At 40.3% G+C, this 13,619-nt stretch overlaps 1 protein-coding gene across 1 annotated transcript; it reads left to right on the forward strand.

Annotated features, from left to right (window-relative positions):
• Nucleotides 1-2,171: 2,171 nt before the first annotated feature.
• Nucleotides 2,172-3,919, forward strand: LOC108774852 (uncharacterized). The gene has a single exon (XM_018541061.1). It carries the CDS (start codon nt 2,234-2,236, stop codon nt 3,917-3,919), a length of 1,686 nt encoding a protein of 561 aa, XP_018396563.1. The 5' UTR covers nt 2,172-2,233.
• The last annotated feature ends 9,700 nt before the right edge of the window (nt 3,920-13,619 follow it).

A 13,619-nucleotide genomic window follows, 5' to 3' on the forward strand; every position in this document is an offset into this window, starting at 1 on the left:
CCTCGAGACCACGAATCTTATTTCTTGTCAAGAGACAATCGTTTACTTCCCATGCTCCGGCAGTTTGTGTGTGAAAAGGTGCACTAGGAGCGTTCCTTCACAGAGTACCTACGTAATCTTTGACCTATAAAGGGCAACAGCCGTCAGGTGTACGACTTCGTGGATCTCTGTAATAAACAACAAATACTAAGAATTGTGTGGTATATGAAACTATAGTGCTAATTTTTAATTGAAGATACACAATATTTGAAGTAAAAAATTAATTAAAATTCATATTACAATCTATAATTTCCCCACATCAGCATTCGTAACTGTAAATTACATCTTCTGTAACATTAACATTTTGACGGCGTTGAAGAGTCAGTTCTCTTGCGACATCCTGGCACATTCTGATGCGTATACGAGATTCCTGCGTACTAAGATATGTCACATCTCGAGTCAAAAGATACTAAACTAGTAATAGCAAAATAGCACGTTGCGTCATTCGCAGGAAAAGGGAAGTGCCATTAACGTTTCCACACAAAATCGACCTGAGGAATGTCCATTTCTCTCGGCATAATTCCCGCCGTTCTATGAACGGCGGCGCGTTCGTCAAGGAGGTAGATACGGCGACAGGATTCGGAGTCCAGGGAGCGACCCGGCGATGAAAATCGTCAAGAAGGAGAGTGGGAGATTGTCTGGTAGTGAAGCGGAGTGGGACTCAGTCACGAAGTCTCACGCCTTCCACCAGTTCTCAGTCCGAAGACGAACGTACTGGTAGGTAGTGGTTTGCCGCTCCGCTCTGAGACCATCCGCGCGCGTGTGTGCGTGTGCGAGTGGTTGGTATGTGTGCGCGCGCGAGCGTAGAACGGTATAAGAACGGCTTCTTCGCAACGTCGATGTGTCAGTGTCAATCTTGAGACCCATACCCGGACTTTGTCGCGCTTTTTCGAGCCAATACGTCTTCGCTCGTAAAAAAAAAAAAAAAAAAGAGTCCGTAGCATCGACGATCGAACGAAAGCAGCATCCGCCATTTTCGTTATCTCCGCGAGTGAGGCCCAATGAGGCCCACCGGTGCTGGTACAGTGATTCGCGCGGCCGACGCCTGCGGCCGCGCCTCTGGATTCCACAAACACCAGCACACGGCTCGCAGAGATAGTCGTTAAATTCGCACCCGTCGGGCTGTTTTCTCCACTCGTCATTCTCCAAGGATGTCTACGGTGGCCCCTGACCGCGAGTGTACCGTGTGCTGAGTATGCGTATATGTACATGTGACAGCGGCTACACGTGGAGGTGCGTTAGTGAGGGACAACGACGGCTACGCCACTGCGTCGCATACCAGCGAGGGCCCTGGATCTGGTACCGGAGAAGGGGATAGAGAAGACTAGAGAACTGAAAGGAAGCGACGGAGACAGAGCACGGGAAGGGGCTGTGATAGAGAGAAGAGGCACGAAAGGAAAGAAAGCGACGGAGACAGTGAAGGAAGAAGAGAGAGAGAGAAAGAGAGAGAGAGAGAGAGAGGGAGTAAAACGGGGTCCGATACTGGCAGAAGGGGATTTACAAGAAGGCGGCCATAATGGCCTGAAGCGATCTCTGAAGCGAGCGGCTACAGCTGCTGTGAAATATCCACGCTGCTCCGAGTTCCTCTCGCTGTTCCTGCGCGTACGTATTTTGCAACGCTGCGCTGCATCGTGTACACACCGCTTATCCGCCTGTCTTTGGAAAGCAGCGACTACGTAATCGACTGCGAGTGCTACCAGGCGGAGTCTCGACGCAGCATAATCGCTCAATGAGCCCCTGAGTCACATCCGCGAGTCTATATTATGCGTGGGAAACGATAGTTCTCCAGATAATAATTAATGAGAATTATATTATAACTAAGGAAAAAAAATATCATATCGCTGCCGCTGATCGGGAAGATCGGGACGCATAAAATCTACGCGGTACCACGCATCAAAATCTCCAAATGGTTTCTCCATTTAGAAAAATGCTAGATCACTTTTAATATCATGTTGTATGAAATACGCGACTGACTCGCGTATAATATTTTGTTTTTGCTTGAAAATTGAAACTATTTATCTAATAACATTAAACCAAAGTTCTTGATTTTTTTTACGGCAACTGGATTGTGAAAGATAATTTTTTAGTTATTAATGAATATTAATTGCATTCAAAGTTTCCAAATTGTGTCACGAAATTGAATTTGATTGAATCTTTCTGATATCGATAAATTAATCGAACCAAACAAAAAGAAATGAGGGGAGCTAATCAGGATACGGCGACACCGTACTGTCGCTGCAGAGTTCTCTATTTGGGTAGTTCAGTACCGCATGCGAGCAAAGAGGGACTCCTAGGCGTTCAGGAGCCTCTGAGAGAACTTTATCCAGAGCAGGGTGCGTTGGGTGCCCGCGGAATAGACTCCTGGCTAAGCGTTTGGAGCAACGGCTTACTCTTGGAGAATGTTGACGAGCATCGTAAAAAAATTACGCGATTCTTCCCTATAGAAGCGCTTCACTATTGCGCGGCGGTCAGACATGTCAAAGGTGGAAACGGAGATACATCCAGTACGCGTTTTCTGCCGTTGGATTCGCCGTTCGCGCGGACGCCCAGCGCGAATCATCCACCCCTATTCGCCGCCGTCCTGCGAAGAACGACCGGCATTAAAGTTCTCGAGTGTCATGCGTTCATCTGCAAACGGGATATGGCGGCCAACGCCCTGGTAAGGTGTTGCTTCCACGCTTATGCCGATAGCAGCTACGCGAAAGGCTTGGAACCATCAGCGACGACGAACGGGGTCGCGACAGGTCATCAATCGAACAACAGTCTCTATCACACTCTAGGCGGCTCGAGCACCACTCTGGACAGTCCTCAGGCGACCCGTTTAGACACAGCTTCGACCGACGACCTCAGTCTGTATAACGGCGATGAAAATCATAAAGTTTGGGCTAGGGGTCGCGACGAAGTCGATGGTCTTTATCAGGAACAGGGCACCCTGAGAAGCACGAAGGGATCCAGACCGCGCCAGTTGATTGCCCCACCGCCGCCACCACCACCTCCGCCCCCACCCGCTCAACCGTTGTTGCTGGAGGAATCCTCTTCCGCGCGACGAAAAGCTAATAAGAAACTTAAGAAAATGAAGACTCGTTCGTTGCACGAGGATGCATTACAACAGCAGCAGCAACAACAACAACAGCAGCTCCTTCATCATCAGCTGCATCAAGGCGTGTACGCCAATGGCCATGGACATCACACCCTGGGTCATCCTATCAGGCAGCAACATTATCATCATCATCCGCTACCACCCAGCAGTCGATCCGTCGCCGGTACTTTGGCTAGACCGGCGCCGGTGTATCTGGTACCAGCAGCCACCTTGCCGCGAAAGAGTCATCATCATCCACGTTTAAGGCCGATTCCGGCAGCAGCGCCAATAGTCCCAGTCTATGCTCCTTTGCCGGTGGTACCGCCGACCGCGGCACCCATTTATCCAGCAGCCACGTACGGTACCGCAGGAAACAGAGGCAGACGACACCCGGAGGCGGATAACTCCACCTTGGGCACATCTAGAAGGTTAGCTGCCTCTCATGCGGATCTCACCGCGCCGGAAATTGCACGGCAGGCGGATAGTCCGGAAAACGAGTCCCGCTTTGGTACCGGCATATATCGACGGAAGGGTCATCTGAACGAGAGAGCCTTTTCTTACAGCATTCGGGCGGAACATCGTAGCAGAAGCCACGGCAGCCTAGCCTCCTTGGGATTCAGCGCGCAGAACGGCAATGCGCTACCAAAGGAGGAGAAGAAGGATCGCGAGATCGCTCAGCTGGTTGCCGGATTGAACCTCAACGATGGACCAGAACGGCCGCAGGCTCCAAATTCGAGAGCGGGATATCATCATCACCAGCAGCAGCAGATTCAACCGTTGCCCAGGCCGAGACCCCGTTAAAATCGCTTCTCGAGACTAGTATCTCGTAGTGTCATGCTGTCTGAAGCTTTCTAGGTAGTCCAGAGCGATTTCTGAATATTTTTTTATAGAAGAAAATACTTTGACGAGTGCGAAGCATTTTTATAGTTAAATTGATATATTCACCTGCTTTATCAGACCTCTTGATCATAAATTCCATTACTAATGATATGCTAATATTCTTCACTATATTAGAATAATGTCAGACAAATGTGGCGTAGTTGAACGTCAATTCGATTGCCAATGATGATAAAATTATAATGAATAATTGATAATTATCGTTCGATCGATGAAACTTCTTCGTGCAATCCTTTCTTCTTTTATCAATGATGTTACAGCTAGACAATTGTTCGAAATGAATTTTGCTTTTTCCGGTCGATCGCGTTGATGCAATAGCGACTTTGTCTGGGTTAACAAACATCTTCTTGCAGCTTGCTCCTCCAAGCGTGACATCGGCGCTACAGTTACGAGCGATTTCACGTTCCGTCGTCATGTCACGTGGAAAAAGACTGCATTGCAAAACGTGGCAATTCCGATTCTCCGTAGCGAGTTTTACTTAACGGTATTACATATATAACAGCAGATGTACTTATTTTAAATTACTTTTCTTAATTAATTCAAAATAACACTTTAATTTAAAGTATATTTTTTTTTGTTTCGAATATGATTAATACATTCAAATATATATATAGTATATGTACATATTCAGATAAATACATACAAATTAATGCATTCCATAAAAACGAAAAATCAGCAAGGTATACATAGATTACGCAATGACATAACGTTCCGAGAAATACAACGACCTTTCTGTCGCAGGACAAACTAATTAGATAGTAATTATTGTCGGTTCGCAGAAAGGAGACAGTTCTACTGTCTGAAACTCATTAGAAGGCGCAAAGCATGGAGAAAAACGAAACTGCTACATGTATTTTCTTTACGAAAATAAGTTGAAAGGCTTAAGATTTTAATGTCGTCGATATTAAAATCTCAGCTTTTTTTTTGGACACATAACATCTAAAAGTTCAATAAAATTTGGAAATTTTACTAAACTTTTAGCATCTCTTCCTTTTATATATAATTAAATAAAGTATTAGAGAGATCTTTTAAACAGTATTTTAACGAGATATACACAATTAGAAATTGATTGGTCACACATATATAATATCTCTGCAATTTATATAACTCATGGGGAAAAAGCAAAACGATGCGTTACATAAAAAGTAGATAAAAAGTCTGGTCAGATGTCTCGATATTTGCAATTGCGAAGAATACGCGAGTCGCGTATATTACGTCGACCAAGAAAATCGTCCTTGGTTATGACACTTTGCGGCCACGCGCTTGTTGAAGTTTTATCGTAGCACATTAGCACTGATGTCGTAAGCAAAAGCTTGAGCACAAAAGGATACGCTCTCATTCGAAGTCGAAGCACATTTCTTTAATGCTCGGAAGATCTTACCAATCTTATATTACACTTAAAAATATAAATATATATATATAATCAAATAAAATATATCGTATGTTTATTATCGTATTACTTAAAAAACTAATTTTTATTATTGTGTAAGATAAAATTGTCCGCAATATTTCTGGTCGAAAGCAATTATTTTGCGAGAGCATATTTTTTAACACACGGCTGACACACGACGATAATTTGTAAAAGATGATAATTCTCTGTAGATGATAATGTCTTCATCGATTAAAAACGTCTGACACATCGAGACGCTTTTGCGTGGACGTCAGTGCTGATGATCACGGTAGAGATCTTAATCGCTCAGTTGCTATAATTAACACTCTCGCTTACTTCATCGTGATGCGCAGTTACGTAAACGATCTCGACGTGTCGCCTGCGCGAATCTTCGAAAGTCGATTAAATTTTCTCAGTCGTAATTTCCATTCTTTCAGTTTGAAATGTCACTCGAGGCGAGTGCAAATCAACGGCGAGCTGCTATTTATTATGAAGATCCTGAATGATTCATGTACATATCAGTATTCGGTGATTAGCGATCGAGAACTGCGTAAGAATAATTATCCTTTTATTACGCAACTGGAATGTAGCATTCAAATGCCGCACAGAGGTTTCTCTCTCGATTGGCACGTCATTGAGCGCGTCAATTATGAGCTATAAAAAAAAAAGCTTCGCCTTTCGCCATAAATTTCTCCGAGCGGTAATGATAGACGTTACGTAGAAAAATGTCTACTAAGGATATACGAAACAGAAAGAGAATAATTTGACTTTCGTAACTTTATTTATTAAAAATATTACTGGAAGTTGCGCTTCAATAATATTTATACGTGGAATAACAGAAATAAACATAATCTTATGTATATCGATTCTGCACTTTCATTAGAAACTTTACGTAGTCGGCACGCTTTTTGCTAAATTGATATTCAAATAGAGAAATAACATGCAAAGCTATTCAATATGTAAACTCGGGATTATAAGCAGCAACGTGTTTATAGAAGGTGACATTTCTGCTTAATCGATGTGTGACTTCGAGCAAAAAGTTGCGGCGACACGTAGACATCGTTAACGCGTCACCGCACGACTTGTTCGTGACGGAAGTATTATGCAAATCAGGAAACGACAGGTATAGTGCCTTTTCCTTCAGAGTGATCCTTCCCTAAGATCTCGCCGATGAAAGAAACTCGCGTGTCATGTCACCAATATGCATATATTGAAAGATTAAATGCCACCAGAGATTAAATTTTCTCTCCATTCAGATACTCGATTGTGAAAAAAAAAAAGGGAAAGACATTTAGGTATAAATACGATGACCACACAAAACGAAAAAAAAAAACAGAATTCCACGCCATTAATTGTTATCGCTCGCTTGTGCATATGGATGCACACGTATTAGTCACCGACTATCATTATCATGTCGTTTTTACGCCAAGGTTACGACGCGATATGTAGTTCCCTCTTTTCTTTCCTTCATTTTTTTCTGTCACATTCTTTTCCAGGTATACTTCACGACGTTTGATAAAACAAAAAATGTTACATTGATACTATTGCGAAGATTGTATATTGCTGTAATATGTTACTCTGAAGTAGAAAGTGAGTGTAAATTTTACGAGCGGACCGTATCACGAAATGCGAGCATGCGTATGAATGCAGAAGTATATCTACATATATGTGTGTATTTACCAAATAAGCCAGTCAAAGTTAATTAAGCGAGAATGCCATTGAGTCACGCAAAAAACGTCGGAGTGTCTTGATTCTAATTGAAATATATATTTAACCAGTTTAACCGAGAATAAACACGTTTATAAGTGTTTTGACACGAAATCCATTCTATCGGAACGTTGTATTTCAGCAAAACGATCCGACCGATAGCGCATTCAGACTGTTTTACTGAAACTTTTTGAACAGCCGACGAATTTTTTGGTGCCGGGCATCACGGTTGTTCGAATACGAGACGCGTTATTTCACTTACGGTGCATTATATGCACTATGCACGCGAACCTCTCCGTTGCCGGCCACATTCCGTTCTCCCATGTAATTTTCAGGGTTAACCGCCAACCGTCGTACGCGATACTCTAGTTTCAGCATTGCAACAAACAACCGGTGGAATGCAAATTACCTTGATTGGTAACTTAAATGGAGCGCGTTCTCTTTCTCTCCCGTTAATAAAAAAGGCTTTTCGGTGAGTTCATTTTATTTTTGAACGAGTCGAAAGCTGGAATAATAAAATCTTACATATTCTTAAGGAAAGTCTGCGCTCCAAGTGTTTTACATGTACGAGAGAAAAATTACTGAACTATTAGACTGCAACAAAATTTCCCTCCTCCCCCTCAAAAAGAAATGAAAAGGAAATGCAATGTCAGTGAACAATGTTAATATATCTATTTGACACAAAAGTAAAAAAATTTATCTTGAGGCAAGAAGAAAAAGTGCGATAGTAAAAGACTCTTCCGATTCTCTTATCTTTCACTAATGCAATACAAAAAATGTAATTATTATTGGAGTTTTCGAAGGGAAAAGAATCCAAAGGGATCTTATAATCTTCCTCTTTCAAATAGGATAAGAAGTCTGATACTTTCGAACATTTTTTCGAACAGGAGGCATCGATGTTTTTCAAGTTTGTTTATTCTGGCGTTTTCTCGCCAGGACGCAGCCATTATACTTGAATGTATAGAATAATGAAATGTTATGTGAGACGCGGCAATAGCGATTTATAATTTGCAATTATAACTCGTAATATAATAGAATGTAAACGACGCAATCTAATATAAATGCTACGAGCGGTATAGCTATATGGCGCTCCGATATTATAACTGTAAATTTCTTCGTCGATTTAATCACTCTGTATATTCAGACAATCGTCTATCGTCTTCCATTTGATTCTCTCTTTCTGGATACGTTAGTATGCCAAATATATAAACTTGATGTAACAATTATACTAACTGCGTATAACATATTAAAACGCATCTGTGCTTATCGTGTGGTAAATGAGCAGCTGGCTTCGAAGGCTGGCTCGGAAATCACGACGAAAGTTACAAATGCAACAAAAGAAAATTTTAAGGAATAACAACATCGTTCACGGTCAACCGTAAATGATGATTTATTTCTTATTCTTCGTTATCTTTCTATTTTTTTATTCTATCGTTCTCATTTACATTGTTGTTTGCATAATTCTACACGAAAGGGATAATTTGCTGAAGAGCGTGTATTTAAAAATAAAGACCTAAAAATAATTTTGTCAAACCGTTCGAATAATTATGCAGAATACTTAAACCGATTACTAGATTTTCCAATTAGACTACAACTAAACTACAATTTAACCGCAGCATTGTTTATTATGCTTGAGATTTTCACGTAATTGTTTTGACGATTTTTATTCCGATAAAATTATTTTCAGATCTTCAGCTGGTTGAATTTTTAAATATACTCCAACAAAATCATTCCTTCCGCGTACATTTTACTTCATCGTGTCTATAGGCTTTAAACAATACGTGCATGCGACAAGCCACGTTATACCAGTCGATCGCGTAAGGGGACACGTATAGCGGTACAAGCGCGTGTTCGAGAATAGTGCCGCGACTCCTTCTCTTTCTCTCTTATCACTCTTCCGCCGGTTGGTTAGTCGGAGTACACCAACCGCCGGAAGAGCGGTGCAAGATGAAGGGGACGAAACGCATTTTAAAGGAATGCGCTAATGGCATCCGGATGCCGGTGCACTACTCCACGACCTTGCAGCTTTCCGCAGTGAAATGAGAAACTGCATACTTGCTTCGTGCGGTAAGGCACAGGTCGCTACTTTATTGTACGACAATCAATAATACCATTACTGATGTATATGCACGCCTGTATGTGTGTGTGTGTGTGTGTGTGTGTGTGTGTGTGCTGTTAGACGCGATATTTGAAGTCGATTAATTGCGTCATGCGCGTAAGACGCTTATCATTAATTATTAACCCTCGCGTCTGAAACGAGCACTGATAGGAATGTGCCATCGAGAATGCGAAAGAAGACTCATTACGTTTATAACTGCATATATATATATATATATAGATAACGCATATGATACGTATACACGGAAGGCGGCGAATGGTGAGGAATGAGGATAGAGTTATCTTCCACTCAAGAGAAATTGCGAAGATATGCGACGTCGCGTAAAAAGAACCGCGCTTTTCCTTTGCGACGAAAGTGCATCGCTGATTAAATTTCCACGTGTACGTACATACGTAGGCTAATGTCATAAATAGAGAAATAATGTGAATATAATGTACACGCGTGTTGTCGCAACAAATAAATATCATTAATTAAAAATATCATAAACTAAATAAAATATCCTTAATTTTGAATCCTCACACATTGCAATCCGATAGACATTACTTCGAAAATGAAGAATAGGGTTTCAAAAGTATTCACGCTGTATTACTCTTTTGTTTCAAAATAAATAATACAATGAACAAATACTACAATTTGTAATGCGAGTTGAACAGAAAAACGATATCGAAGAAGCACGATGGCGAGGATGCAACGTGAAAGTGCAACTTATTTTCAGTCACTACGAAATTTTTCGCGAATCTTCTTACAAATTTTCATATTAAATAGCACGCTACACCCAATGGCCTTCATGGATCGTTGATGAGCGACCTTAACATTCTCAAATTCCTGCAATAGTGTAACGTATAGCCGCGCGAACTAAAAGCTCGGAATACAGTTAGATGGTGGTTCCGCGATTTACAGTTAGCCGCGTTCGCTCGTACGGGTGTACGGGCGTAAAGAAATCGGGTCAGAGACGAAATTAGTTCTTAATAATCCAGAGTACGTCGGTCGCGATTTGTCCAACCTCCGCCGAACGATCACTGCACCGCTAATATCTCGTGCAAAATTAATTCCTAATAATCTTTACGATGCAGATGACGATATAACGGACGGTCGTTAGTCACAAAATTGTCGGCGTAAACTTGCGTATATATGTCAATTACAATAACCGATGCTATTTCTAATACCATCTGCTACGTAATATTTCTTGCACTTTATTTTAGATGATGTGAGAAATATGTATGTTAACTCGTGCATAGTAATAATATATCTTCAGCAATCGGATAGCTCAGCAAAATAAGTTAGTAAAAAGAGCACTGGATGTAATCTTTTTATTGCATTCATATAAGATTAGTGCAAAGTCCATTAGAGGAGCGAACTTTTAAAATGTAAAAGTCATTTTTCTTGACAATCATTGAACTTAACAATTTGATGAACAAGATTTTAATTCGCCTTTAATTAAATATAGTTGTATGCGCTACCATTATATACGTAAATTTTTTTTTAATTGTTAATTTTATATTATTTTATACGTGTACATTTTAAATGTATGAAGAAGATTTTAACCGTAGGTCGAGAAACGCATACGTTTTATTATTTATTTCTAATAAATTGTATGAAAAGTGCACACTAAGAACTTGTGCTGGCTCATATTGGCATCTTATTTGTTTTTGTGATTTATTCAACTGAGCTTTTTGATTATCTTATCTTTTATTATATATAAGCTACCCTGAAATGTTTAGAAAGCATTTTTCTCAATTTATATGCTGAAAAAACATAGAATTTTGAAATGCGTTATGTTTTTAAATTAGAGACAAACGAAGTACATTTGTTTAACAGTTTTAGCAATTGTTCAGCAATTTTGTTTAATATTTTACATCTTATTGATGGATATTGTTTTTGTTTTTTGTAAAGTGCACAGTTTTCTTGTGTGTGTGTATGTAGTTTCTTTTTTCTCGTTTTTTGAAAATTACAAATTTTGGACACAAATTTTGAAAGTTTGCTCCTCCATTTGTTATTCAAGTTCGCAGTTAGCCTCGCGGACTTACTCTTTATTTCGTTTTGTCTCGGCCGATGACAATGGGTCCATCGAACGTTCCTTTTCGAAGGAAGCAGACTGTGTAATTGCATCACGCACATTATACGGCGACTGTGGCCACGAATCTTGAAGTATAAACAACGTGTGAACAGGGTCGCGATAATAAGGGTGTATCGGCGAGAAAGTGGGGAGAGATGTGGAGTAAGTACAGGAAAATTGAGAAGGTACATGGTTAACGAGTAGAGAAAAGTACAGGTGACCGTCGATGAGGCAATTATGATGATGACGATATGGCGAATAAATTAATATATCAGCCGCGTCCGAAATAACGTCTGATGGCCCTGTTCGGACAGTCCGAGACCTGATTTACTTTCTACGAAGAAGAAATATCTTGTTACACTCGCCGGTAGATGTCGGCGGTTACACCGCTCAGAGATGGTTTGTTTGGTGATTTTAATGAGTGATATACCACAAGTATGACCGACTGCGGCCGGTTATTTCGATATGGACGATTATCTTTACCTCTCGAACTTTGAAAATAAACAATAAAAGTATTTTATTCAGAATTCTTTATAATATTTCTCTTTTTATAATATATTATAAACACATAATTTTTTTATATTTATTTTTCATACTTGAAGTTTCGAATTTTGAATAATACAATTTGTACGGAAACATGCGATTATTTTAATAGAACAATGCTTCGTAATAATTTAACGCTTTCAAAACGCGCATGTTTTCTAACCACAGATGAAAAAAAAAATCCATTTCCTGTTGTAAGTACTTTTTAAATGCAGTTTTGTATTATAAATATAACATGTAACATGTAATTGTGAATTATAGGAGGTTCCGCAATTAGCAATGGAGAAACGGCATTTAAACACGGAACTCCGTGTTTAGAAAAGACGAGGCAGCAGCTGCAAAGCCTGTCTGCGTGACAAATCGGTAGTCACCAATACTTCCGCCTGGGGAATATCCTGTGAATCCTTTTGAGTGATTTTAATAGATTTATGCAATCACATGCTACACAGAGGAGACTTCCGTTGATTTTGTATACATATTGAAATTAAAAATGAAAGGATATTATGACTGAGCGCAATTTATTAATTACTAACATGTACTCGATAAAAATAAAGTCCAAGTAAATTGATTACAAATTGCAGATAATTAATATCTCGTTCTCTCTCGGCACAAAGATCAAAACTGTCTGAACAAATGTTTCTCATTAAATATTTAACCGATCTGATTCAATGTACCGGTTCATGCATATGTATAACTCGAGAAACAAGACAGACAGATATGGAACGGATCACAACAACTGGATTGATGAACTGGACCCCGCGAAATAGCGGTGCAACGGCATTACGGCAACATGCTGCCTAATCGGAGGTATCCGACTTAAGTGCAGCATCCGCAATCGTTTTCAAAGGATGAGCGTATAACAGATGCGGGATTGCCTTCGTAAGGAATTGGCAGTCGCTATAGCCTCCCGCTAAGGAAAAACATTCTGTGACTACGAGGCATATACCACCTGCCGATGACCGAACGATACCTTCGAGTCCGTAATCGTGATGCATAAAACCGGCAGTTATTATGCTAACTTTATCTATAACGGATCTTCATCGATCCTGTAGATGGAAACACCGCGCGCGCTGCTTATTTCACGAGTTCTCCAAAGGATATGCGACGTGATTCTCTTTCAAACTAACGCGCGCGAGCGGTTATATACAATTGTTAAAATATATTAACAGCCTTAACAGTTATTTCTATGTTTTATTAATGATATTCTTCATACAATTAACCCACTAAACAGAGGTTGCGATGAAAAGTATAGCTCTCGCGTTAAAAAGCGCCGCAATCATCAATGCACGAGTGCTTCAGCCTACAATTTTGTAATGCGGATAAAATAAAGATAATGTAAACGTATATAATATATCTCTGAAGTTTAACTTTCTCGCCGTTAGTTAAAAGTTAATGTTTAGCGACGTTGCTCATCCACGGGCGTTGCAGCTGCTAACAATACGCAAATGAAAGTAAATTGCCGGCCAGAAATTACGCGTAACATGGTCACTTTTATCTGATTGCGCCCAATTATTTTTCTCTGCGGAAATTTGCTGTTAAACAAATTTACTGTTTTCATATTTCGGCATTCAATATACCGTTACATTAACCTGATTAACTGATTTTCGAAGTAAATCAGATTGTGATATGCAATTAATTTCGCAACGAGGAATCGTAATCTTTTCAGTTATTCCTTATTCACTCGGAGGGACGGGAGCGAAAATCTCTCGGCCGAAAAAGAAAGAAATTGGATCGATAGACGTGAACGGTAACACTGAGCCGGACGTGTGTCGCGGAATTGTAAGAAAGA

This window comes from Cyphomyrmex costatus, unplaced genomic scaffold, assembly GCF_001594065.2.
Source record: "Cyphomyrmex costatus isolate MS0001 unplaced genomic scaffold, Ccosl1.0 scaffold275, whole genome shotgun sequence".
Taxonomy (NCBI): Eukaryota; Metazoa; Arthropoda; class Insecta; order Hymenoptera; family Formicidae; genus Cyphomyrmex; species Cyphomyrmex costatus.

Coding starts and splice junctions, on each gene's coding strand:
- LOC108774852 (XM_018541061.1), top strand. CDS start 2,234: ATGAGGGGAGCTAATCAGGATACGGCGACACCGTACTGTCGCTGCAGA.